This window comes from Rhinopithecus roxellana, chromosome 13, assembly GCF_007565055.1.
Source record: "Rhinopithecus roxellana isolate Shanxi Qingling chromosome 13, ASM756505v1, whole genome shotgun sequence".
NCBI classification, from domain to species: domain Eukaryota; kingdom Metazoa; phylum Chordata; class Mammalia; order Primates; family Cercopithecidae; genus Rhinopithecus; species Rhinopithecus roxellana.
Window position 1 is genome coordinate 70,243,279 of NC_044561.1, and position 26,199 is coordinate 70,269,477.

The window sequence follows — 26,199 nt, forward strand, 5'->3', positions numbered from 1 at the left end:
CCTCCTCCCCAGCTGCGCTCTCCACCTGGCGGGGATGGGGTGGGGGCTGCCGTCCTAGCCGAGCCTCGTGGGAGTCACGTCACTGGGCCTCTGGTTCTCGATGTGAGATGGGGACACAGCCTTTGGCTGGACCCTGCTTCTGGCCTGTAGGGGAAAAGGAGATAGGGCTCCGGGGATGAAGGGCGGCCAACCCCAACCCTGGCCTCACTGGGCCCGTGTGGGTGGTGACACGGGGGTGGTACCACATCTGTCCCAGCCCAAGCCCTGAGCCGCCTGCGGGCGTCTAGCCTGCCCTCAGGGGTGTGAGCAGGCCCTTCATGTGACCAGAGCCTGCGGTCCCACAGATCACGCTGACCACCATTGGCTACGGGGACAAGTACCCCCAGACCTGGAACGGCAGGCTCCTGGCGGCAACCTTCACCCTCATCGGTGTCTCCTTCTTCGCGCTTCCTGCAGTAAGTCCAGCTGCCCTGCCTGCCTTGGAGGGGGATGAGGTCTTGTAGGCTCCCGAGGTGACCACAGGCCCCTGGGCACAGTTCCCTGGGTGGGACCTGGGGCAGGAGCGGCTCCCAGCAGGTCCATAGCCCCCAGGAACTGGAGGTGGCAGCTCAGGGTCAGAGGCCTTGTTCCCTGAGGACTGGAGTGGGGGTTCCCCAGCCCCAGCAGGAGCATGCCCAGGGCTGTGGCTGTAGCTTCGGGGGCTCTGTTAGTCACTGGTGGCCCCTCTTAGTCTGAGTGGGGCCCAGCAGGACGTCCTTGTGACCAGGGGCAGGGCGGCTGGTGACACAGCTCCCTCGTGGGTCTCCAGGCAGTGAGGCCCACCCAGTTCAGAGGAAGGTGGAGGGGCCCTGCCAACCTTTGCTGCCCCAGGGCAGGGCAGGGCAGCTGGTGCATGGCGAGAGGCTGGCCCCGGTGATTCCTTCACTGTGTGCCCTTCAAGATGGATGTGCAGACTTTTCTGGGTGGAAGGGAAGGAGAGGCCACCCTGAGTTCAGTGTGGGCCCTGCCATGTCTCCTGCAAGCCAGAGGGTTCCTTTTGATGCTGATGGATTGTGGGGACGCGGGTCCCTGGGTGCAGTCTGACCCTGGTGAAGGTGGGGGACGTATGGATCAGTGGAGACGGGTCTGACCCTGGTGAAGGTCGGGGAGGTATGGATCAGTGGAGATGGGTCTGACCCTGGTGAAGGTGGGGGAGGTATGGATCAGTGGAGATGGGTCTGACCCTGGTGAAGGTGGCAGACATGGGTTCCCGGGGCGTGGTCTGACCCTGATGAATTGGGGTGTGGGGGTCCCCGGGGTGTGGCCTGACCCTGATGAATTGCAGGGCATCTTGGGGTCTGGCTTTGCCCTGAAGGTTCAGGAGCAGCACCGGCAGAAGCACTTTGAGAAGAGGCGGAACCCGGCCGCAGGCTTGATCCAGGTGAGTCCAGGCGTCCCCTGGGGACCAGCGCAGCCCTCGTCCTGGTCCCACCTTGTCCAGGAGTAGAGGCCGCCAGGGCCTTGGCATCGCCCTATCTGCGGATGGGGCCACAGCCCCCACCCTCTGCGGGAATATGTGGGAGGAGCCAGGATGCGAGTGTGTGTGTTGAGAAATGGCTCCGACCCCTGAGGCTGCACAGGGTGGTTTGTCTGAAGACGCTGGAGTGGCCCTTGCCTTGTGTGGGCGCTGGGGCCCAGCCATCAGGTCTTCTCCACCGCACCCTGGGAGGCGAGTGCACCCATTCGGAAGCTGCAGGGCTGAGGCTCCCAGAGCCCACATGCTGCAGTGAGTCAGTCCCTGACCCCGTCTGACCCCTGATGCTGGCTGTAGGCCCCCCTAATGCCCGCCCAGACCCCACCCAGCCCCATCCCACCATTTGGGGGTAGGTAGGGTGCAGTGATCACTCTGGCATCCACAAGTAATTCCTGAGCCACCTTGAAAATATGGACAGACAATGGCTGGGCACAGTGGCTCACGCCTGTAATCCCAGCACTTTGGGAGGCTGAGGTGGTAGGATCACGAGGTCAGGAAATCAAGACCATCCTGGCCAACATGGTGAAACCCCGTCTCTCCTAAAAATACAAAAATTAGCCAGGTGTGGTGGTGTGCACCTGTAGTCCCAGCTACTCAGGCGGCTGAAGCAGGAGAATCGCTTGAACCAGGGAGGTGGAGGTTGCAGTGAGCGGAGATCACGCCACAGTACTCCAACTTGGGAACAGAGTGAGACTCCATCTCAAAAAACAAAACAAAACAAAACAAAACAAAATATGGACAGACAGCAGGACCCCCTTGGGACCAGCCATTCTTACAGTTCCTCCCCAAAGTCTTCCATCCACTGGACCCTCAGAACTGACCAGGTCCCTGCCAGCTGGATGTGGCTATAGGCTCTCTCCTGTCTTAGACAGCAGATCTTGAGATGGAGATAAGCCTGGGTTACACCAGGTGGGCCCTAAATGCAATGACATGCATCCTTATAAGAAGGAGATTTGACACAGAGGAGGGGAAAGCAGTGTGACCACAGAGGCAGAGACTGGAGACATGGCCACAAGCCGTGGAGTGTCGGTGGCCACGGCAGGGGATGTGCCTCTCGTGGTCTTGGTTCTGGGCCCAGCCCACCTTAAGGTGTGTATTTATCTTCCACTATAAAAACTACAAAAGCCATTTATTTTCATGCAAAAGATTATAAAGAAGAACAAAAATGCCCCCAAATCTCACTCCACTATTGATGGTTTAAAAAGTGACCACGTGGGCCGGGCGCGGTGGCTCAAGCCTGTAATCCCAGCACTTTGGGAGGCCGAGACGGGTGGATCACGAGGTCAGGAGATCGAGACCATTCTGGCTAACACGGTGAAACCTTGTCTCTACTAAAAAATACAAAAAACTAGCCGGGCGAGGTGGCGGGCGCCTGTAGTCCCAGCTACTCGGGAGGCTGAGGCAGGAGAATGGCGTAAACCCGGGAGGCGGAGCTTGCAGTGAGCTGAGATCCGGCCACTGCGCTCCAGCCTGGGCGACAGAGCGAGACTCCGTCTCCAAAAAAAAAAAAAAAGTGACCATGTATATGTGGTGAAAAGGTTAAAACAGTGCCAGAAAAGGCAGCACCTGAGCGCCCAGGGTCCTGTGCACCCTGCTCCCCTCGAAGGTCACTCTTAACAGCAGCTGGTGCACATTTCCAGAGCACCATTGGGCCTCTCCACGGGCCCACTACAATAGAGATCCAGCAATAAAGTGAGTCACACGAATTTCGTGGTTTCCCAGTGCATGTGGAAGTTATGTTTACAGGCTGGGCACCGTGGCTCCCACCTGTAATCCCAGCACTTTGGGAAGCCGAGGTGGGCAGATCTCTTGAGGTCAGGAGTTCGAGACCAGCCTGGCCGACATGGTGAAACCCCATCTCTACTAAAAATACAAAAAAATTAGCCGGGCATGGTGGCTCATGCCTGTAATCCCAGCTACTGAGGAGGCTGAGGCAGGAGAATCGCTTGAACCCGGGAGACGGAGGTTGCAGTGAGCCGAGATCGCGCCATGGCACTCCAGCTTGGGCAACAGCGTGAGACTCCATCTCAAAAAAAAAAGTTATGTTTATACCATGCTGTAGCCTACTAAGTGTGCAGTAGCATTATGTCTAAAAACCAGTAAAACACTGCACGTACCTTCACTTACAAATACTTAATTGCTAAGATATACTAACAATCACCTGAGGCTTCCGCGAGTTGTAATCTTTGTGCCGGCAGAGGGTCTCACCTCGATGCTGGTGGCCACTGCTGATGAGGTGGGGCTGCTGAAGGCTGGGGTGGTTGTGGCGATTTCTTAAAATAAGGCAAGAATGAGGTTTGCCGCTCGATTCACTCTTGCTTTCACGAAAGATTTCTCTACGGCATGCGATGCTGTTGGATAGCATTTTACCCACAGTGGAACTGCCTCGCGGTCAGTCCTCCAAGACGCTGCCACTGCTTTACCAACTAAGTTTATTTAACGTTCTGAATCCTTCTTGTCATTTCAACACTGTTCACAGCATCTTCACCTGGAGTAGAGTCTGTCAACAACGACAACAACAAAAACCAGAAAAAATACCTCCAAACGTGTCCAATGTGTTTGGGAATTAGAAGAAAGGATTATAACCAGAGATGAACCACTGTGGCCGGAGGATGGGGAGCTCTCATCCACAAATGAGCCAGTGTGGCGAGCCGCCTGTGTGCCGGAGGCGGGGGGGCAGGGAAGCTCTCCCTGGCTGAGAAGTTCACATAAGCTGCTTGGAAACAGATTTCACTGGCTCTGGAGGCTGAAAACCAGAGTTGGCGTCCGTTCACTGGTGGAGATGCCGCTGCTGGACCAGCGTTCCTCCTAGAGCATCTTGTCTGGATTGCTGCAGTCCTGACAAGAAATTCCTTGTGGGGTGCACCGCCATACCTGGCTAATTTTTTTTTTTTTTAAAGGAGAGGCAGCGTTTTGCCATGTTTCCCAGGCTGGTCTTGAACTCCTGGGCTCCGATGATCCACCTGCCTCAGCCTCCAAGGTGTGGCGAGCCTCGGCGCCTGGCCAGGGGGGCTAACATGTTAACAAATGGAAAACCAAGTGTAGGATGTGTGGAAATTGGGCCCCCTGCTGGTAGGAATGTAACGATGCGGCCACCCTGGAACGCAGTTTGGTGGTTTCTCAGAAAGTTCGGAAATGTGGAGTTACCACGTAGCCCAGCCATTCTACAGACTTCAACCAAAACGTGCACACAGATTTCACAGCAGCACCACTCATAGGAACCAAAAAGTGGCCACAGCTGCAATGTCTATTAATGGATGAACGGAATATGATTTATCCATACGATCCTCCTATGAGGAGGAGCGGGCGCTGCCCCTTGCTACGAGGAGGATGGCCCTCAGGGAGCCGGACAGGGAAGGCCTTGCAGCTTGTGATGTCCTTGGCAGGAAAAGCCCAGGGCAGGGAAGTCTGTGGAGCCCCGTACACCCTGGCGGTGGCCAGGGCCTGGGGGACCAGGGAACCAGGAGTGCCTGCTGGACGTGGGGAGTAGTAGGGGGTTTCTTGGGGGCGACGAAGAAGTGTGGCATTAGATAGGGGCAGTGGTCACACAGCACTGCGTGTGCAGGTGCCACTGAAGCGCACACTTTAAAATGGCTAAAGTGGTGAACTTTAGGACATGTCTATTTCAGCACCGCAAAACAAAACAAAGGCATAGAGAATGGAAATCCAGCCAGGCAAGGTTCAGTCTAACCCACAGGCTCATGCCCTGAGCCGGGCTGAGTCCCCGCCCTGGGAGGATGCAGGTTGGGTTAGGCCCATACCCCCAGCGCCTCAGGTTGCCCAGGGCCCAACAGGGAGGGCAGGAAGGTTAACATCCAGGACAGGTGATAACCACCAGGGGCCAGGTGAGAGTCATGGAAAGGAAAGAACGCAGCCTCCCTGCGAACTATCTGAGGGCCCCAAGTCAAGCCCTGACCACTCCCCTCCAGGCCCCACCGTCTGACAAGTGGTCTTGCCTGTCTGTCCAGCAGGGGGTAAACTGAGGCTGTGGGGCTGATGCAGCACTGGGGCCCGGCCTGCTGGCCCAGAGTCCTGAGTGCCGGGCTGACAGCATGGGAGTCCCAGGTCCTCTCTGCCCCATTCCTTCCATGCCTGGCCCTCCTGGGCGCACCCCTCACCACCTGCCCCTCGCCAACCGCCTCGTCTCTCCCTCCGCAGTCGGCCTGGAGATTCTACGCCACCAACCTCTCGCGCACAGACCTGCACTCCACGTGGCAGTACTACGAGCGCACGGTCACCGTGCCCATGTACAGGTACCACCGCCAGGCACCTGCCACCACACATCTGTTTTTTTGTTTTCCATTTGTTCTTAAACCCCATTTTTTGTTGTTCATTATTTTGATTGATTTTTTTTCTGTAAAATTTATGCATTTTTCACAAAGGAGTTCTGTGTGTGGTTTATTTTGAGGCGTTGATTCTGCCCTTTGTGTTAGAGCTGCGGCTTTCTTTTCACTTTCATTTCCTCCCCCGTTGCTTTATCATCCTGGCCATGGGTCATGCTGTGTTGTGTGCCTTGCAAGGACGCTCCCCAGGGAGCTTGACAGCCCCTCCCCGGGCTGCTCTGGACTGACAGCCCCTCCCCGGGCTGCTCTGGACCAGCAGCTCGAGGTGCCCAGGCTTCTTGAGTGGAACCAGCACTGTGACCCCGTCCCCCAGCAAGGACCTAGGGCTCCTGCGTGGGGGGCAGGAAAGTAACCCCGGATCACAGTGAGGCTTTCGGACCAGGAGACTCAAATTATCCTGGGGGTCCCAGGTGTCCCCCAACAGGACAGAGCACACAGACAACCTTGGAGCCCCTCGGACAGCAGAAAAGGGAGCCTAAAAAGTGCCAGTCGAGGCAGTGCCAGCAGGCCCTGTGAGCCTGTGTGGTTGGAGGGCAGCCTTCCCGTGTTTTTTTGTTTTACAAAAGGGCAGGTGGCAGCCAGTTGGGATTCTCATGCCTGGCTCTTGCTTAAATTAAGGTCTGAGATGAGGGGTTCCGAGGGCCTTTCTCCTGGTCCACGTGGGCCTGACCCCTCGAGTCCGTCTATGTGGGCACCACCCTGCCCGCCCGTCCGCCCGCCCTCCCTCTGCTCTGAGGTGGGGAACTGAGCCCGGCGACTTCCCAGCTCAGGCGCCCTCCTCACCTGCTCCGAGGGGGTTTCTGTTCCCTGGAGCCTTCCCTGAGGGTGGGGCCTTCCCCGAGGGTGGGGCCTTCCCCGAGGGTGGGGCCTTTCCCGAGGGTGGGGACTTCCCCGAGGGTGGGCCTTCCACGTGGGTGGGGCCTTCCCCGAGGGTGGGGCCTTCCCCGTGGGTGGGGCCTTCCCCGAGGGTGGGGCCTTCCCCGTGGGTGGGGCCTTCCCCGTGGGTGGGGCCTTCCCCGAGGGTGGGGCCTTCCCCGAGGGTGGGGCCTTCCCCGTGGGTGGGGCCTTCCCCGAGGGTGGGGCCTTCCCCGAGGGTGGAGCCTTCCCTGAGGGTGGGGGTCTTCCTTCCCTGAGGGTGGAGCTTTCCCTGTGGGTGGGGCCTTCCCTGAGAGCAGAGCCTTCCCTGAGGGTGGGGCCTTCCCTGAGGGTGGAGTCATCCCTGAGGGTGGGGCCTTCCCTGAGGGTGGGGACTTCCCTGAGGGTGGAGCCTTCCTGAGGGTGGAGCCTTCCTGAGGGTGGAGCCCTTCCTGAGGGGATGGAGGTCATCCCGTGGGTGGGGCCCTCCCCTGAGGGGGGGCCCTTCCTTCCCTGAGGTTGGAGCCTTCCCTGTGGGTGGGGCCTCCCCTTAGGGTGGGCCTTCCTTCCCTGAGGGTGGAGCCTTCCCTGGGGTGGGGCCTCCCCTGAGGGTGGGGCCTTCCTTCCCTGAGGGTGGAGCCTTCCCTGTGGGTGGGGCCTCCCCTGAGGGTGGGGCCTTCCTTCCCTGAGGGTGGAGCCTTCCCTGTGGGTGGGGCCTCCCCTGAGGGTGGGGCCTTCCTTCCCTGAGGGTGGAGCCTTCCCTGTGGGTGGGGCCTCCCCTGAGGGTGGGGCCTTCCTTCCCTGAGGGTGGAGCCTTCCCTGTGGTTGGAGCCTTCCCTGTGGGTGGGGCCTCCCCTGAGGGTGGGGCCTTCCTTCCCTGAGGGTGGAGCCTTCCCTGAGGGTGGAGCCTTCCCTGTGGGTGGGGCCTCCCCTGAGGGTGGGGCCTTCCTTCCCTGAGGGTGGAGCCTTCCCTGAGGGTGGAGCCTTCCCTGTGGGTGGGGCCTCCCCTGAGGGTGGAGCCTTCCCTGAGGGTGGAGCCTTCCCTGTGGGTGGGGCCTTCCCTGAGAGCAGAGCCTTCCCTGAGGGTGGGGCAGGTGCATAGCGTGGATGGGACTTCTAGGCTGGAGTGGGGCCCAGGATTCTTCTGGAGGATCCTGAGTTGGCAAGGGTGGACAGACCCGTGGCCATCCTCAGCTGCTACCTGCCTTTTCGGGGTGTCACTTGGGAGGAGGGTGCCAGAGCCCTTGGTGGTCCTTGATGTTTGCAGTTGTCCTCCAGGGTCTGCCCCAACCCCTCCCTCAGCACCATCCCCCCTGCACCTCCTGGAAGCCCGACCTTAGGAGCCTGGCCCTGCCCGTCTTTCCTGGGAATGTTGGCCATGCCCCTGTTTCTGCAAAGCGGCCTCTCTCAGCCCAGGGCGGGGACAGAACCAGCCCTTGTGCTAATTTTCTTTGTTCTATTGTTTCCCCTACTTTCCTCGACTATTTGTTTCATTTTCTTTTTCTTATCCCGTTCTTTTTGAAATTTTCTGTTCTTTTCCCTTTGTGTGTGTGGAAACACTTGAAAGTTCGCAAACTCAAACCTACGGGGCCTCCAGGTAGGAAATGCATGGACAGAAGCCCTGTGTGTGTGTGGTTCTCATTCTGTGTCTGGAACTGTGACCAGGCAAGCCCCCGGAGCCCCACGGCCCACCCAGTCTGTAGAGTGACCACTGCCCCCACCCACTGAGCATTCCTGCACCCCCTGCCCTGCGTGGCCCCATGCTGGGCGGCCCGATCACCCTGGGCCCTCCCCTGCCTGGAGCCCACATGCCAACCCTGCCCTCCCTGGAGCCCATGTGCCAACCCTGCCCTCCCCGGGCCCATCCACCCTTCTCACTGTGTCCCCGCCCCCAGCAGCTGCTTCCTGTTGCCGGCCCGCCTGTGTCCCCTGTGGTCTCGTCCTGTCCTGCTTCCGGCCTGGCTCCCCTCGTGCCTCCATCCCCACCCCACGGGCCCCATCTGTGAGCAGAGCAGGAATGCTGGATGGGGGGCTTCCCCCACCCTGGCGCTGGGCACCCATCTGGGGCCAAAGGTGCTCCCAGGCCAGGACCCCCAGGCCGGCCATGGTCCTTGTCCCACCGTGGCTCACAGGGTGGCCTCTGCGGGCAACTCACCTCAGGGGTCTGCTTCAGGGTCTTTTGCCCTGGACTCAAGTTTCTCCTGAGTCTTGCCCTGGCGTCACAGGGGAACCCCAAGGCTCTGGGCCGTCCCACCCCTGTGCGTTCCCCACTGCTGAGAGCGGGAAACAGGGCTGTTTGTTCAGACTGGAGGGCACTGAGCCCCTATGGGAAGCCTCACCCCCATACAGCACGAAGGGCCTCTCCCTGTCGGGTGGGGAGACTTGTGCTCTGTGATGGCACCGCCCTGCAGAGCCTGGGGCCAGCTGCTCCCCACATAGACTGGGAGGGCTTCCTGCACAAAAGCCCTTGATGACTCCTCCAGGGGCCAGTCACCCATCCCGGAGGAGAGACCTGGCCACCCTTCCTGGAAACTGTTAGACTGTGATCCTCCATTCCCAGAAGGGAAGTGGGTGCGATGCTGGGCAGTGGTGGGTTCCCGGCACCTCTGCCCCCGACTTGCTCAGCCATAAGACATCTCCAATGTCTGCAGAGACCCTGCCGCCCCTGGAGCCAGGTGGCTGGCGCTGAAGCCGGCTGCCCCCTCCCCAGCCTCTGCTCTCTCCCAGGGCCGTCCCCTCCCCTTGTTGCACCCTTGTCCCACAGCCCCATCCTGCCCTGGCCATGCTGCCCACCTGTCTGCCCTGGCGCTGCTGCTCTGTGTGTTCGAGGCATGGCCTCCTGTGTGGCTCTGAGGGCTGACGTGTGTGTCTCTTATCTGGGCCTGTGTGCGTGTGGGTCCCGCCAAGGAGAGGTGGGGAGCCACCTGTGGCCCCCGGACAGACTCCAGCCAGCCTGGGCTCTGCTGCGCCCACAACACCAGCTCACCAGCCGCCTGGGTTCCTGCTCTGACCTGGACAGCGGACTGCCCTCTGGAGGGAGGGGGCTCACAGGAGCCCCACTCCTGCCAGCATTTTGGGGGGCACCTCTGGGGCTGCAGAGGGAACAAAGAGGCCGTGGATGGGATGGTGGGGCCTGGGAGCAGAGGCTGAGGAGGTGGAGGGGTGGGGACAGGTGGGTCAGGGATCCGGGTGGGGCAGAGGCTCCCGAGGAGGGCATCTCTTCCTGAAGCTAGCTGGAATACTGTGAAGGCACAGGCGGTGAGGAGCAGGCGGAGTGAGGTGGGTGGGAGTGGTGGGGGGGTGAAGAGGGGGACGTCCCACCCAGACGTGGGGAGGCGCCTGCACGCCCGCCTGGGGGGCTTCAGGGGACCCGGACCTGGTCCTGCTGGTGGCTGTGGGTGGCAGGGCAGGAAGATGGGGGTGGGTATGACCAGGAGTGGGAAGGGGGCTCGGAGCAGAGCTGGGCATCTGGGCCTGATGAGCCTGGGCTCATCCTATAGACTCCAGAATGAGCTTCCCTTTGCCAAGCAAAATCCTTTTCTGTATCTCCACCTCCCAACTCCTCCAGCTTTGGCAGAGAAAGTGGCTGTGTAGAGAGAGGCCGGGGCCCTAAATATATTCGGGTGCTGTCCTTCTAGGATATTCAGGGATTAGAAGGTGGGCAGGGAGTAGGGCCTCCCCCGACCTGTGCGCCCTCCTCCACCTGCTCCAGGCTGCAGGGTTGGGGCTACATGGGTGGCCAGGTGCCCTCCTCCCTCCTCTCTCCTCTCTGCTGTCCCTGCTGGTTGACAAGGCCCCAGGCACAGCCAGAGAATGAATGTGGCTCCTGGGACTGCCCAGGAGAAGTGGGCCTGAGTCCAGTGGGCAGCTGCCTGAAAGCCTGACCACATCACACGCTGCCGGGTGTCTGACACCGCAGGCGTCTGCCGGTGGAGCTGTGCAAGCTGCGGGAGGTGTCCCAGGACTTGGGCGGGTGAGACGCTCACTCCCCTCTCCTCCTCTCCCCCAGACTCATCCCCCCGTTGAACCAGCTGGAGCTGCTGAGGAACCTCAAGAGTAAATCTGGACTTGCTTTCAGGTCAGCCAGGGAGCTCCAGGTGGGGCGGGTGGGCGTCTCAGTCCTCTGCGGGCCCTGGCTGTCCACAGAAGACTCGCCCCGGACAGTGCCCCGGGGACTCCAGGGAGCTGGGACGTGCAGGGACGCTGGACTTGGTGAGGGTGGTGCTTTCTCTTTCCGTGTCTGCTGACCTGGTCTGGACTCCCATCCCCAGAGGGGCAGCTGGTCTGGAGGACGGGCAGAGAGGGGGGGCGAAGGTTGACGTGGTACCCAGGTGCGTGGGTCGTATGACACAAAGTGTGCCGGCCCTGCGGACCCCCGGCCCTGCGGACCCCCGGCCCTGCATCCTCCCGAGTGCCTGGTGGTGACTCAGGCACCGGCGGCACCTGCTGCCTCTCCTTCAGGCGCAAAGCCCACGGCTGTCAGAGTGCCGGGCGCCGAGGTAGGTTGTAGAAGGGCCTGCTGAGCGGGAGACGTGGACCACGCATTCACCTGCCAGGCCTGCCCAGGCCCAGGGCCGTGCCCAAGCAGCTCCATGTCAGAAAGCCCTTGGCAGGGCAGGAGCTTCCAGTGGGTTGGATGCTGGTCTCTGCCTCCTGGAGACACGTTTCTGCCCTGGAACCTGTCAGGACGATCTCAGATCATCCTGGATTTTCTGGGCAGGCCCTGAGTCCAACGATGAGCGTTCTTACAAGGAGAGGGAGACTGGGAGACACACAGAGGAGACAGCCAACTAGGATGAAGAGAGGGACTGAAGCGATGTGGCCACAAGCCAAGGGCTGCCCCGAGCCGCAGAAGCTGGAAGAGGCAGAAAGGAGCCTTCCCTGGAGCTGCTGGAGGAAGCAGGCCCCGCCCGCCCGCCGCCGCTGCTTGGTTTTGGACTCTGGCCTCTGGGACAGTGAAAGAACAAAGTCTGTTGTTGTACACTCCAGCGGCACTTCGTTACCGGAGCTGTAGCACGTGAATCCAGACCTTAATCCCAGGAGCCGCATGCTGCTGTGCCAAACACCTACAAGTGTGGGCGCGACTTCAGAACTGGGGGATGCGGGGGCTTGTTTCCTACAATCACAGGTCCTCGCGTGGAGGACTTCAGCCCCAGGATGCTTCACACCCAGAATCACACACACCTGATTTAAATGATTCTGATGACTTTATTTTATTTATTTATTTTTGTTTGAGATGGAGTCTCACTCTGTCACCCAGGCCGGAGTGTGGTGGTGTGATCGCGGCTCACTGTAACCTCTGCCTCCCGGGTTCAAGCGATTCTCCTGCCTCAGCCTCCTGAGTAGCTGGCATTACAGATACCTGCTACCACTCCCGGCTAATTTTTGTTATTTTGGGTAGAGATGGGGTTTCACCATGTTGGTTGGCCAGGCTGGTCTCAAGTTCCTGACCTCAAGGGCTCTGCCTGTCTCGGCCTCCCAAAGTGCTGGGATTAAAGGTGGGAGCCACCGTGCCTGGCCTCTGATGACTTTAGATGATGAAATTTGGGACTTTTTGAACTGATGGGATTTAGATGAGATTTTGGACATATTTTGAGGTGCAGGCTGGAAGAAACTGAGGTGTCCTGAAGAGATGGTGGGGCTCAGGAGGAAGTGGGGATGCAGCTGTTGGAAGCTGGAGGGAAGGCTGTCCTTGTTGTTGGTGGCAGAGAATCGCCAGGCTGTGCACTACTGTCGGGCAGAGGCAGAATTTTTAAGTGATGAACTGGGATATTTAGCCAAGAAGATTTCCAAGCAAAGTGTGGAAGGTGCAGCCTAATTTATTTCTGCTGCTCATAGTAAAGTGAGAGAGGAAAGAGGGAGATTTGGAATGGCACCTGGCCGATCTGCCAAAAGACTATTAAAAAAAAAAAGAAGAAGAAGAAAGCATTCAGGGCAGAACTGCTGTAAGAAACCAGAACTTGAAGGTTTGGGAGGTGCTCAGCCCGTCCAGCTTGCTAAGGGTCTTAAATTAGGAGATTCACTGTTGGCAAAGCCTGCTTTGGAGAGAAGCCCACAGGTGTGGCCAGACAGCCTCATGCTGAAGGTGCCAGGTGTGCGGCCGCAGCCTCCACCGTCTCCACAGAGGCCTGAAGATGGAGCTATCCGGGAAGGATGTGCAGAGGGGCCTCTTGTCTAACGGCATCGTGCCCTGTGACATATTCAGGAGGCCCTGGAGGTTTGGGGGAGTTTCATACCAGCATAAACTAGATTGGCAGAGATAGCGTCAGACGAAGGTAAGAAGGCATCGAACTTCCAAGAGTCTGCAGGCGGGAAACAGGCCAGTGGCGCTCCTCAGCTGTGAACACGAGCTGCCCTTCAGGAAATGGAGAACGACCGTGAGGCTCCCGCAGAGCCCCTAAGGAGCGTCCCCAGAGCTGTGCCACGTGGAGTTTGCCCAGTGTGGTGGCTGGCGGCCCCTCTGTCTTTCTCCCTTTCTGAGTGGGAAGGGCGGTCCTGCCATTGATGTTTTAAGCAGATTACTTGTTTTCTAGATTCACAGGTGCGTGCACGGAGGACTTTAGCCCCAGGTTGGTGCACACCCACGGTCTCACACACACCTGATTTAAGTGATTGCCATGACTTTAGATGATGGGATTTGGGACTTTTTGAATGGATGGGATTTCTTTTTTCTACTTTTTTTTTCTCTGAGACAGAGTCTCCCTGTGTTACTCAGGCATGATCACGGCTCACTGCAACTTCTGCCTCCTGGGTTCAAGTGATTCTCCTCCCTCAACCTCCCGAGTCCCTGGGATTACAGGCGCCTGCCACCACACCCAGCTAATTTTTGTATTTTTAGGAGAGACAGGGTTTCACCATATTGGTCAGGCTGGTCTTGAACTCCTGACCTCAGGTGATCTGCCTGTCTTGGCCTCCCAAAGTGCTGGGACTGCAGGCGTGAGCCACCGCGCCTGGCCAACAAATGGGAGTTCGATGAAGTTTTGGACACAGAGTCTGTGCTGCAGAGGGTGGAGACTTTGGGGGATCTTGGGAGGGGTGAGTGTATTCTGGACATAAGACGGACATGAATTTTGGGAGGTTGGGGGAATGCAGTGGGTTGAATGCTGGTCTCCAAAATGTCCCAGAATGTGCAAATGTGACCTTATTTGGGAAGAGGGTCCTTGCAGCTGTAACTGAGTTTGGGATCTTGAGATGAGGTCACCCTGGATCATCCTAATGGGCCCTAGCCCCGTGACAGCTGTCCTTACAGAGGTAGAGGAGGAGAAGACACAGAGACATGGAGAATGCCATGGAGAGACGGAGGCAGAGACGGAGTAGTGCGGCCACAAGCCAAGGACACCTGGGCCACTGGGAGCTGCAGGAGGCGATGAGGGACCCTCCCTGAGAGCATGGCAACACGGTCCCTGCCACGTGAAGTATTTGGAAGTGCACCAAAGAACCTGCTTGTAATACGGCGTACCAGCTGGGGCACCAGCCCAGGTGTTCGGATGAGATTGCTGGGGCCTCCCCATGGATGAGCCAAATCACACTCCACCGATCTCTACTCAATTCGCAATGCCTTTACCAGCAGAAACAGCCCCAAGTGAGATGCCGGAAGGCCCAGACAGCTTTGCCTGCAGGGCGAGGCTGGGACAGTTGGTTGGGGGCACAAACCCTGGGCTCACTGACTGTGGCACAGTGGAGCCACCCCTGGAGAATCATGCGGAAGAGAATCATTCCACTGGGATAAGCGTGGAAAAGAGTCGGAGCAGCTCAGTCTGTCTCGATAATTGATTGTAAACTAAACTCCCTTGCGGAGCTTTTTTCAGCAAACATGTCCTTTTTGGAACTTTATTAATATTGGTGTGGTTCTGGTTAAAACGAGTGTCCGTGAATGTGGAGGGGTAGTGACCCCCAGGTCAGGAGAGCAGAAGCCCCCGGCGGAGTCCCTCTTCCCTCTCAGAGCTGCCTCCATGGGCCCTGGGGTGCCCATTCTGGGGCTGTGGGCTCTCTGGGGTGGGTGAGCCAGCTCCACCCCTGCCCAGCCTTCTCTGAGACCCCCCTCCCCTGCAGCCCCTGGCCCATGGGACTGTGGGGGGCTGGGCTGGTTAGGTGCCCATGGGTGCTGAGTGGGCGGCCACTAACTCTCTATTGCTTCTGTTTGAAGGAAGGACCCCCCGCCGGAGCCGTCTCCAAGGTCAGTGCCCCTCACCGCTGCCCTGGTGTCTGCCATGCGCACAACCATCTGGTCTCTCTCCCACACGTGTGCACAACCTGTCGTGGAGACATGAGGGCCTTGTGTGTGCTTCCGTGTGTGACCGTGTGACTGTGTGTCCAGACCCCCGCCTGGCGGTGATGTGGGCCCTTAAATCACTTTTCCTGCTCACCCCTCCCCAGTGATTTGGTTTTACTTTGCAGCACTGTGGATCCGGGCAGCTGGGTGGCTTCTCGGGGGGTCCCCCACCCCGCCCACAAGTCTGGCCCCAGGGCTCTCGGAGGCAGGGGTTTCTGTTAGCGCACTCCCTCCGGCTGCAGGCACACAGCCCGAGCTCACAGCTGGCCTGAGTCGGGCCAGCCGGGGTGAAAGCTCCGAGTGGGCCTCTGGCTTTCCCGCTGTTCTGGGTCGGGAGTATCTGGAGCACATGGCACAGACCAGGGCCCCCCTGTCCTCCGGGGAGGGTGGGACATCCTCTCTGCCTCGCGCCCCTGGGTGGAGATTCTGGCCAGCCTCCTCTCCCTGTTTGCCAAGGTCAAGGTGGGCCAAGGGTGCAGGTGCTCAGCCTGGTTCCCTCTCCCGGGTCCCTGAGTTTCTGTGGGTCAGGCAGATTGGAGACAGGACTCGTGTAAGGGGTGAAGGATGGAGACAGAGAAAATCAAGATCATTTCACAAGTTAATTCTATGTCTGTCGAGCCCCAGCCCCCCATGCATCACCCTGAGGAGGTCCCAGGCTTCTCTCGGCCCCATCCACATGTTGCAGAGTAAATCTGGCCCCTTGGACCTGGAGTCCGAGATGGATGCCTGGCTGCTTTGTGCTCGTGCCCTCCTGGACGGCAGGGTGACAGCTGGCAAGACACTGGGGTCTTGGGTGCGGGGAGATGGAGTGGGGCTGAGTTCCGTTTTTCCAGCCACCCTACATCCCACAGAAGGGGAGTCACGGTCAGTGCCTTGAGCTGGAAAGACGGGCAATGCTTCCGGCCCAAACCAACCAAGAGAACCACTAGGGGCTCGTTCATCCTCTCAGAGGCTAAGAAAACGGACGAGGGCCCAGAAAGAGTTGGATGGGCAGCACGGCTTCTGCTGGTGCCACCCCCACTGCTGCCACTGCTGGGGCCGCGTCATTCTCCTGTCACTGCCTCCCCCGCCCCTGCTGTTGGCCCTGAGGCTGGGAGTGGCTGTGGGGATGGACACTGTGCCCCCCACAATGGGCACCCTCGCCTGTGATTTGGGTGGAACCTCGGTGCTGTCCCAGGTGGACGAGAGGCTTCCGCGCAGCGGGGCCCCACGCCCTTGCTGAGAGCGACGCTGGAAATGCCCCAAGCCTCAGGGCCCTCGTGCTCGACGCCCCCGCCCGGCCCGCTCCACGTTCTCGTCTCAGCCTCTCTCTTTCTCTCTCTCCCTCCTGCCCTCCACCCCACCCATCTGGACACCCGCTGCCCCCAAGCGCTTTAATCCCTGTTACTGCCCTTCTTGGGCCCCTCTCTCGTCTGCCCCCTTTGGGGATGAGGTGCTGGCCCTGAAAGCGAACTCCAGGTGAGGACACGCGGGAGCCTCCGGGCTCTCCGGTAAGCTCTGTGGCTCCCCACCCCTCCCCCGTCTCTTCCCCATGTGTCTGGGGGTCCTTGCCTGCCTGTGCCTCCCACGCCCTCCCCCGTGGGTGAGCGCCCACCCGCCCCGGCCCTCCTCCTGGGACGCCTGTGGTGAGGGACGTGGGGCTGCCGGGTCTGGGGCTTCCGGAAGGTGCCTGGGGTGCAGTGGGAGTGAGGAGCAGTCTCTGCCCTTGAAGACCCTACCTGCCCGTCCTGGGGTGCTCACCTGCCAGGTAATGGGCGGCGTCTCTGTTCCCTGGCCTGGGGCAGCCGCAGCCTTGTCCAGTGCAGGGCCATGCCTAGGAAGTTGTTTCGCAGTCATTACCTGCCACGTCCCTGGGCTGCTGGGTGAGGGGCCTGCTCTGTGAAGCCTGAGGGAGAGCTCGGCTCCTGGTGCCCCTCTGCTGCCCGACCCGGGCTCTGTGAGTCCGGTGGGACCCGTGCCTCTGCCTGCCCTTTGGAGGTGGAGCCCACACCCCACCTGGTAGGACCCCGCTGGTGTCAGCTGGTCTTGGCAGGTGGATGGTGTGGACACAGGGACCCTCACTCACTGCTGAGACCCTCACCCCCATCCTAGCTCGGAACACAGGCATGTGGTGGCAAGCGACCCGGCTGGCGGGGGCTTGGTTCCCGTAGGGACCACTGGGGCTGTGCTGGAGTCAGAGGAGGTGTCTACGTTGGGGTCGGGTGGGGAGCCAGGCAGGCTGGGGCTTGGGCTGCCCAGGGCAGGGGTCCCAGGGGGGTCTCTGTGGCCAGGTGGGGGGCCAGGTAGGCTGGGGGGCTCGGGGTGTGCTGCCCCAGGGGGGTCTCGGGGGGTCTCTGTGGCCAGGTGGGGGGCCAGGTAGGCTGGGGGGCTCGGGGTGTGCTGCCCCAGGGGGGTCTCGGGGGGTCTCTGTGGCCACGGCGGCTCTGACTTGTGCTGTCTTGTCCCATCCTGCATCTCACTGCCTCCTGCCCCCGTGCCTGGAGGAGCCCCCAGCAGCGGCTGCCCCCTTGCGCCTGTGTGGGCTCCTTCGCGCCTGTGTGGGCTCCTTCGCGCCTGTGTGGGCTCCTTCGCGCCTGTGTGGGCCCCCTCGCGCCTGTGGCTCCCCCGCCCTCTTCGCGCCCCCGGGGGCCCCCTCGTGCCTGTGGGCTCCTCGCCCTGTGGTCCTCGCCCTGCCCCCTGTGCCTGGCTCGCCCTGTGGCTCCTCGCACTGGTGGGCCCTCGTCCTGGGGCCCTGTCTGTGGCCCTCGTGCTGGGGCCCCCACCAGTGGGCCCCCTCGCGCCTGTGGGCCCCCTCGCGCCTGTGGGCTCCCTCGTGCCTGTGGGCTCCTTCTCCTCTTCTCAAACACAAGTGTCCGCGTGTTTTTGGTGCCTGTCTGTCCTGTCGGGTCTTGGTCAGCATCTGTGGGTCTCGGGCTCGCCATGGGCCTGCCTGCCTGTCCGGCCTTGGGTCATGGTGCCTTCTCACGCAGTGTGGAGCTCCCTGTGGCTGATGGGGCTGGAAGGAAGCCCAGTGCCAGCTGCAGACCCCAGGGTGAGGTGCAGCTGCACGGGCCCCCCCACAAAACTTTGGGGGTCTTAGGGGGCTGTGGCTGCAGCGCCTCCCCACCAGCTATCCCTGGCTCTCAGACCACGTTGCCCCATACAGGAGCTGCCAGCCACGGGTGGCTGTTAAGATAACGTGCATTAAAATGGGCACGATTAGAGATTCACTCCTGGCGCCCTCTGCTGCCCGATCCGGGCTCTGTGAGTCCGGTGGGACCCGTGCCTCTGCCTGCCCTTTGGAGGTGGAGCCCGCACCCCACATGGCAGGACCCCGCTGGTGTCAGCTGGTCTTGGCAGGTGGATGGTGTGGACACAGGGACCAAATGGGCACGATTAGAGATTCACCAGGCACTCTCAGGTGCCTGGTGGCGACAGCCAGAGCTTCAGTGTGGCGACAGGACGATTCCATTGCAGAATTGGGCAGCAGGGCCGGCCCGGGAGGGGCCTCTTGGTCAAGGCGATCGTCATGGGGTCAAAACAGGAGACCTTGGGAGGTCTGGGGAAGCAGGACTCTGCCTCCTTCATGCTCCTTCCCCGGGGTGGCAAAGGTCTCCGGGGGCCTTCAGGCAGGGGCTCTGTGCTTGGGCCTGGGCACCCTGGTGGTGCTGGTGGGAGTCTGAGGTCTTTGCCTGCCAGGAAGGCTTGGGTGTCATCATGGCTGCCATGGCCACAGTGGGAGAGACTCTGTGCCAGCCAGAACCTCGGGCCCCGTCCCACCCTCGCGTTCGTGGTTAACCAGCAAACAGAGTCTGGCCTTAGTGCCTGGGGACCCCAAAGCTGCTTGTGTACTAAAAAGCGGGACTGGCACGGGGGCTGGGGTGGAAGCCGGCCACCCGTCCTCGGGGTCTTGCAGGCCGGTGGGGCTCGGGGAAGGGTCCAGAGCCCTCAGCTACCCGGGTGGCCGAGTGCTGCCATGACTGGAGCTAGCCGTGTCCGTGACGCCGCGTGGAGAGCTGCCAGCGGGTTTGTGCAGGGACGTTGGTGCCTAAACACGTGTGCAAGAAGACAGGAGGCGGGGCCCTTTCTTCCTAGAGCCTGTGTGTTCTGAGTGGAAGCCGTCGTCACGCTGGGGTTCCTGGGGCGCCTAGTTTGAGAAATGCTGTCTCAGGAAGCAGCGGCAAAGCGGGTGGGGGTGGCGGGGGTGGGGAAAAGGAAGGGGTTCTTGTCGTTCGTGGTGATTTGCTTTTTCATGTTTTGCTTAATCATTTGCATATTGTAATACAGAGATCAATCGCCAGGGCTTTCGGGGAGATTGTTGGGAAAGTGTTCCGCGTTTTCTGAGCCTTTTCTAAGGAACGGCCAGCGGGGAGCTGCCCCGGTGAAGGGCTTTGCACTGAGGGGATCCACCGAGCCCCGACGTGACTATCCTCAGGGGAGCCCTTGAACCCCCGGGTAGCCACGCCTGCAGCGGCAGCCACGCCTCCCGGGTAACCCGAGACCCGCCTCCAACTGGGGGCCTGGCTGGCGTGGCCAAACGTCGCCGATCGGTTTGCAAAGTGGGACAGCTGGACGTTTTCCTCCCTAAAATGTGCTTCCCACCCACACCCTTTCCTGGGATCACGTCCATCCCAAGTGGGGCTTCTGCGGCGTCTGAGGCCACATGTATTATTGTTTTGTTGGCATGAATACTGCAAAAAATAATACATCTTTTAAGACATGAACCCAAACTGTGGCTTTGGAAGGAAAAGGTATTTTTGGAGGAAAACAAACAAACAAACAAAAAAAAAAACCAGGGATTTTTTTTTCCTTCAGAAATAGGGAAGTGTTTTCTTCTCCAGACAGTGGAGACGATGGTGCACCTTCTCGCTGACCTTGCTTGGGCGCAAGCTCTGCCGCTGGGGACTGCACACAACACCCTGGGTGGTTGCGGTGCCTCAGTTTCCCTGCTCCCGGCCGTGTGCTGTTGCCGGCACCCAGGACTAACTGTGCTCTCCTCATTTCCAGTAAAGGCAGCCCGTGCAGAGGGCCCCTGTGTGGATGCTGCCCCGGACGCTCTAGGTACCGCGGAACGCGCCGCACGGACTGACCGCTGCTGCACGGCTCCTCTGCCCCTCCCTGCTTACTAGAGGTTCTGGAGGAGCCAGGGGGAGGCTGGCGCCCCAACCCCAATTCTGACCCATCACCCTCGCGGTGCGGGGTCAGTTTCTTCTATTTCAGCCGACAGCTGCCTGCAGGGCGGAGCTGGGCGAAGGTGGTTCTTCTTGCTCCCCACGCCAGGCGATGTCCTGCACACAGCTGGAGGGGCCAGCCAGGGGCTCTGAACCCAGCAAGGCGTCCGCGCCTCCTGGGGTCCCCGACTGCTCTTCAGGGAGCATTCCCCTGGGGCTGTCTCTCTAGCACCTCTGCTGCACACCTGAGGACGACTGAGCCTTCCTGGCTGCCTCGCCCACGGGAGGCAGCTCCGTCTGTGTGTGCCGGGCTCCTCAGGGTCCTGATGCATCAGAAGCCCCAGAAAGCCAGAGGCCCGCGGCTCCCTCTCCCAACAACAGGCCTGGTTTAGGGCAGGTGGAAACAGGACGGGGGAGGAGCCGCCCCCTTTGTACCATGGGCTCCTGGCCTGCACTGTGACCCGCACCTCCCCTGTCCCCGCGTCCCCTGTCTGCTGTGGGGTGTGTGCAGGCCTGCACTGGGGGCCCCTCCCTCCTGGCCAGCACAGCCTAGCAAGGTGGAGGCAGCTGTGTCGTGCTCATGTGGGGCTCTCCTTGGTGCGTGCATGCCGCCCGTGGTGCTGGCCTGGGAGGGTCGGTGGGGCCGCATGCTGCCTATCTGCTTCGGTGCATGCTCCAGACCCTGCTCCACGGGGGACCTGCAGCCCCCACCTCCCCCGGCTACCCTCTCCCTGCGACTTTGCTCTGCTGCTTGTGTGCTTTGGAGTCAGTGCTTGCGGGCAGACTGTTGGCAGCCCCAGAGAGGGAGACAGGCATGTGGGCTGCCCGGGGCACGGCCTGCTGGGGTTCTAGCAGGATGTCCTGCCTGTCCAGAGCATCTGTTCAGGGTGCTTCTGGCTGCATGCTGGTCCCTCAGGGCAGGGGCTGAGGTCAGGCTACTTGGGGACCAGAGGGTTTGGAAGTGGGGGTGGGAGCCCAGGCCAGAGAACAACCCATGGAAGGCCCTGTCCTGCTGCAAGCAGCCCCCACGGGAAGCCCCTTCATCCTCACACACCCTGGGCATCATTGGTCCAGACACCAGCTGGGTGGGGCTCTGGATGCTCCTCAGCCTCCTGTTTCCTGCAGGCACCGCACATCTGAATTTCCCCACGGGGAGGGAGGGTGGCAGGCAGGGTGGGGGTGGTACTCTCTCCCAGGTGCTTCTTGAGCCTGCCCCGGCCCCGTAAGCGCCAAGCGTAGGTGCCACGGACACCCCTCGCACACAGAGGGCAGCTCTGGCCGAGGGCTCCTCCCAGGCGGGTGTCGGCAGCTTTTCGCGTGTGCTTGTTCTTGGCTTGTGCGCCGAGGGAGGTTCCCGTGAGACCATGTGTGCGCCTGGCAGCTGAGCAGGCTGGCAGGGTCTGGTGTCTGCAGCATGGAGCCTCGCCGGCTGTGCTTGGAGGGTGCAGAGTTTGGGTCATGGTGGAGGTCCAGGGGAGGGAAAGGCATGGCCAGGCCCCACCACCCTCCTCTCCCTGGCAGATCCTCCCTCACAGGTCTGAGGTGGGAGCAGAGCCCGAGACCCGGTACAGCAGGGCCGTGCTGAGGCCAGGGCAGGCTCCTTCCCGCCGGCTCCGTCTTGGGGAAGGGCACGTGGGCTGCGTCCCGGTGGCCCTTGGGGCTGTGCTGGCATCGGGTCCAGCAGGGCATGCCTGCCGCTTGGTGGGACTACGGCTCCTCGTGGTGGCCGGGGGAGGGGGAGTTCCCCACTGGAAAATGGGAAGCAGACGTCGCTGGGGCCAGGTCTTCTCTCCTGGGGCCTGTGGAATCCACGCCACCCTTCCTGCAACTCCCTGCGGACTGTGGGGCCTGACCTTTCCTGGCCGGCACGTCTGTGTGGTGGCCTGGGTGTTTGACCCGTTCATCTCCGAAGCCACAGGAAGGAATCTGATGCCAATTCCTCAAGCTGTGCCTCTCCCACTGCAAGCCCTCAGCACTGGGCTCTGCCCAGAGACCATCCAGGGGCAGCCCCGAAGCTGCAGTTGGGCCGACCGGCTCTGTCCTCCACCCGGTGCTTTGCCAGCTGCCATGAGAAAGGAGGTGGCTGCTTCTCTCTCTCTTTGGTGACTGGACCTGCCTGGGGTGGAGAGGTGGAGAGAGGAATTGAGTCTTCCAGTGACTCCCACTTGCCCTAAGGCCTGCCTGAGCGGGGCCAGGAGGGCCTGTTCCTGCCTCTGAAATGGCTCGTGCAGTGGAGGAAGAGAAAACATTCTAGAAGCCAGAGTCCCACGGAGCCCGTGCCCAGGTGCTCCCCCAGCCCTGGTCTGGTTCTCCCCGGCCACCTGTGCTTTTGTTGTTGGGACAGGGATCAGAGGCCGTCGGGACAGAGGCCCCCATGGCACCAGGACTCTGAGCACCCCTGGCCCCTACGGGCACAGCGTGTTGGCCTCAGGCAGTGCAGGGCTGTGGACTCAGGGCTGGGGTCCTGAGCGAGCCTGTACCATCGGCTCCTGATGCCCCCAAGCACGCGACACCTCGGGGGATCTCGGCCACTCCGTCTCTGCTTCCCCGAGCGGGTACCACACCGGGGGCTTCTTTCTTTCTCTCAGAGACCCGAGTGGGCACAGATGGTCTGGGCGGTCACTTGCTGCCCGGGGGATGGGGTGGGGAGGAGCAGCCAAGCCATCCGCGGGTCCAGGCCGGGCAGATGGGCGCGGTGGGCTCTCGTGTCTGTGGCTGGTTATCTCTGTGCCGTCTGGTGGGCGTGTCTTTCTGGCTGTGGGTCCGGGGTTGGGGCTGATGGTGGCTGCTGACCGGGACCTCAGTCCCTCGCTGTTGGCTGTGGAGCTGCCGTGGGATCAGTGAGCCCATGAGGCATTGGGCTTCCTCTCTGAAGTGTGTCAGGGATCTGCTGGGCCTCCCCACCCGAGGGCTCGTCTCAGGTCCCCGGAACGGTGCTCTGGGCCCCGCCCAGAACCGCCCTGAGAAGTTCTGTGCCTGCTGAGCATGGCTGGGCACGAGTGGGTCCCCAGTTCACGAGATCCCCACTGTCCTCAAGGGAGCCAGGGACTCGGATGCTTTCCAGACCTCAGGAGGCCACATCTGCCTGATGCATCCCAACCACAGTGACCCCTCCCCTCCCCTCACTGTCGCCCGGAGGACGCTGGAGCTGAAGAACTTGGGTGCAAACCTGTCGCCACGGTCACCAAAAAACTCAGGGGGAAGGCAGGCCCAAGGACACCTGAGAATATGGAGCTGGAGATCCAGCCAGACACAGCTGCAAATCCTGCTTCATGCCTTGCAGGCCGAGGGGGCTGGGCCACAGCACTGCAGCTTCCGAGGCTGCCTCTCCCTGCCCTGGGGCAGGACTTGGACAGTGAGGCTTGTTGCTTGAGGCCCGGCTGGCGGAGGAGCCCGGTTACCCATTCCTTCCTTCCAGAAGCCTGAAGGAGCAGTTCTCTGACGATGCACCTGGTGGGAGGGGAGCCTGACAGGGAGGCCTGAGCCCTCCCGAAGCCCATCCCACCAGGCAGTCCCCTGGGTTGGGTGGAAAGGCCAGAGTGTGGTGGAAGGGTCCACCGCAGACTCGGCCCCCAACGTCTTGTTGTCCCCCGGCCCCTTGACTCTGGGGCAGAGGGAGAGGGACAGGTGGCAGGAGGGGAGGAGGGAGGCCACTTCCTGGGAGCAGTTACGGGTGTGAAAAGGCCACAGGGGAAACCACGGGTGGGGCCAGGGCAGACAGAGGTGCCCGAAGAAGAGCCTCAGCCCTGGTGTTTGGGACGCCCATTGCCCTGCATGTCACTGGGTGAGGGGCTGGCGGGACAGCATGAAGAAGGCACTGGCACCTCATGGTGGTAGCAGAAAGTGATTTAAGAGTCCACAGACATCAACTCCCCCGACATGGCCAAGCTCTGGCCACGCCTGAGCCAGCCGGGGGAGCTTGCCACCCACCCAGCCTCCCCTCCCTCCCTCCTCCCGCCCGGTGCTGGGTCCCTGTGGCCTCCCCGCCCTGCTCCCGCCGGGTGCTCGGTCCCCGTGGCATCTGCTCTGAGCCACTTGTGTGGCTGGCTGTTCTTCAGACCTGTGTCTCCCTGCGGCGCGTGGGTGGCGTTGGCCATGAGCAGACACGGTCTGTGTTCTTTCCAGAGTGACTTCTCTCGCTGTTTTTCTATCTGTCTGTCTGTCTGTCTGTCGTTTCCCATGGGAGCAGCCAGAAGGTCAGTTTGAAAGATCGTGTCTTCTCCAGCCCCCGAGGCGTAGCTGCCAAGGGGAAGGGGTCCCCGCAGGCCCAGACAGTGCGGCGGTCACCCAGCGCCGACCAGAGCCTCGAGGACAGCCCCAGCAAGGTGCCCAAGAGCTGGAGCTTTGGGGACCGCAGCCGGGCGCGCCAGGCTTTTCGCATCAAGGGCGCCGCGTCACGACAGAACTCAGAAGGTGGGTCTGTCCTCGCCGCCCTCTCCGGGGATGGATGTGGTGCCTCAGCCACTGGGACACCCGGTGGCATCACAGCCTCTTGTGCTTGCTCTTGGAGTGGGAACCCCCATCCTTTCTAAAATTGAGTTACACTCATGCAACCTAAAATTAACTTTTTAAAAGTGTAGGAATTCAGTGGCATTTGGCACACTCATGGTGGAGTGGTCGCCACCACCTCAGCCTAGTTCCAGAACATTCTCATCACCACGGAAGGAAACTGCGGCCCCATCAGTGGTCACCCCATTCCCCGCCTCAGCCCCAGCACCCACCGCTCTCGGGCCGTGCGTGTCCGCGGCTGCTGCATGCGGCCGTCGGGTGTGGCTTCCGTCACTGAGCCTCAGGGGTCAGGCCTGCACCTTCCGCTGTTAACATCTGTGTATGGATGCACCGTGTTCTGCTCATCCATTGGCCGGGGTGTCCTTTGATGCCCCACATCGACCACTCCCTGTGGCCACAGGCTGCCGGGGAAGGTCAGCTGGATGCAGAGGGGAGGGTTTCCAGAAAAGCAGGTGCACCCGTGGGGCACCCCAGGGAGCCTCAAAGGGCTCCCTGGTGCTCTGTCCAGCTGGTGTGCCCTGCAGGACCCCGTGAATGGGCCTCCCAGCCGACCCCTCACGGCCTGTCTCCTTCCCCCCAGAAGCAAGCCTCCCTGGAGAGGACATTGTGGATGACAAGAGCTGCCCCTGCGAGTTTGTGACTGAGGACCTGACCCCGGGCCTCAAAGTCAGCATCAGAGCCGTGTGGTGAGGCCCCTGCCCAGCCGGGAGCCTGGGGGAGTGAGGAGGGGCCTCCCGCTCGGTGGTCCTGCCTCCTGCAGGTGCTCATGGGGCTGGACAGAGCCGCCCAGAGACAGAGTCTACCACAAAAAGAAAGGGCCAAGACACAGCAACCTGGCTGAATGTCCTGGAGTTCACTCTGGGACTTGGGTGGGCTTCGGGTGGGATGCTGGTTTGGCAAGAGGCCTGAGGCCTGGTGCCACCTGGCTTAGGAAGCAACTCAGCCACTTTGTGCCTGCTGTGGCACGGAGTCCAAGGGGGCATGGCCAGGCCTGCAAGCCCCACCTGTCACGGGCATAGCAGGGCCACGAACAGGCCCTTCTGTGTGTGGAGCTGGTGGGAGGCAGACAAGACGGGCAAGTCCAGCCATCTCCAGGGGCCGCAGTCTCAGAGGTGCTGGGAAGGCGACAGGCAGGCAGACGCAGGGCCAGCCTGGTGCATGTGGCCGGGGTCTCTGGCCCAGGGCTCATGGCCCCACCTACCCCCTGCAGTGTCATGCGGTTCCTGGTGTCCAAGCGGAAGTTCAAGGAGAGCCTGCGGCCCTACGACGTGATGGACGTCATTGAGCAGTACTCAGCCGGCCACCTGGACATGCTGTCCCGAATTAAGAGCCTGCAGTCCAGGCAAGAGCCCCGCCTGCCTGTCCAGCAGGGGACGAGAGCGGGGTGGGCTTCTGGGACAAAGCCATGGTGGGAGTGCAGGGGGTGTGCGGGGGGCCTCGTCCCCACCCATGTCGGCCTCTGTCAGCTTCTGTTGTGTCTTCACAAAGTCGGTTTTAATATTTCTGTTGTTTCCCCCGTCTTTCCCCCATCCACACTGCGGTGGAAAAGTGTGTGCA

The 26,199-nt window shown here is 61.1% G+C and overlaps 1 protein-coding gene across 4 annotated transcripts in view; it reads left to right on the plus strand.

Annotated features, from left to right (window-relative positions):
* Positions 1 to 26,199, plus strand: part of KCNQ2 (potassium voltage-gated channel subfamily Q member 2) — a 65,251-nt gene that overhangs the window by 32,175 nt on the left and 6,877 nt on the right. The window contains exons 6-15 of one of the 4 annotated variants that reach the window (XM_030914493.1): positions 345 to 455; positions 1,325 to 1,420; positions 5,672 to 5,766; positions 8,279 to 8,308; positions 10,721 to 10,789; positions 14,858 to 14,887; positions 19,970 to 20,023; positions 24,323 to 24,546; positions 25,223 to 25,328; positions 25,853 to 25,984. In XM_030914493.1, the coding sequence (XP_030770353.1) occupies positions 345 to 455; positions 1,325 to 1,420; positions 5,672 to 5,766; positions 8,279 to 8,308; positions 10,721 to 10,789; positions 14,858 to 14,887; positions 19,970 to 20,023; positions 24,323 to 24,546; positions 25,223 to 25,328; positions 25,853 to 25,984 (947 nt within the window). The remainder of the gene's footprint in view (positions 1 to 344; positions 456 to 1,324; positions 1,421 to 5,671; positions 5,767 to 8,278; positions 8,309 to 10,720; positions 10,790 to 14,857; positions 14,888 to 19,969; positions 20,024 to 24,322; positions 24,547 to 25,222; positions 25,329 to 25,852; positions 25,985 to 26,199) is intronic. The other 3 variants (XM_030914494.1, XM_030914495.1, XM_030914496.1) reach the window with 3 other exon arrangements.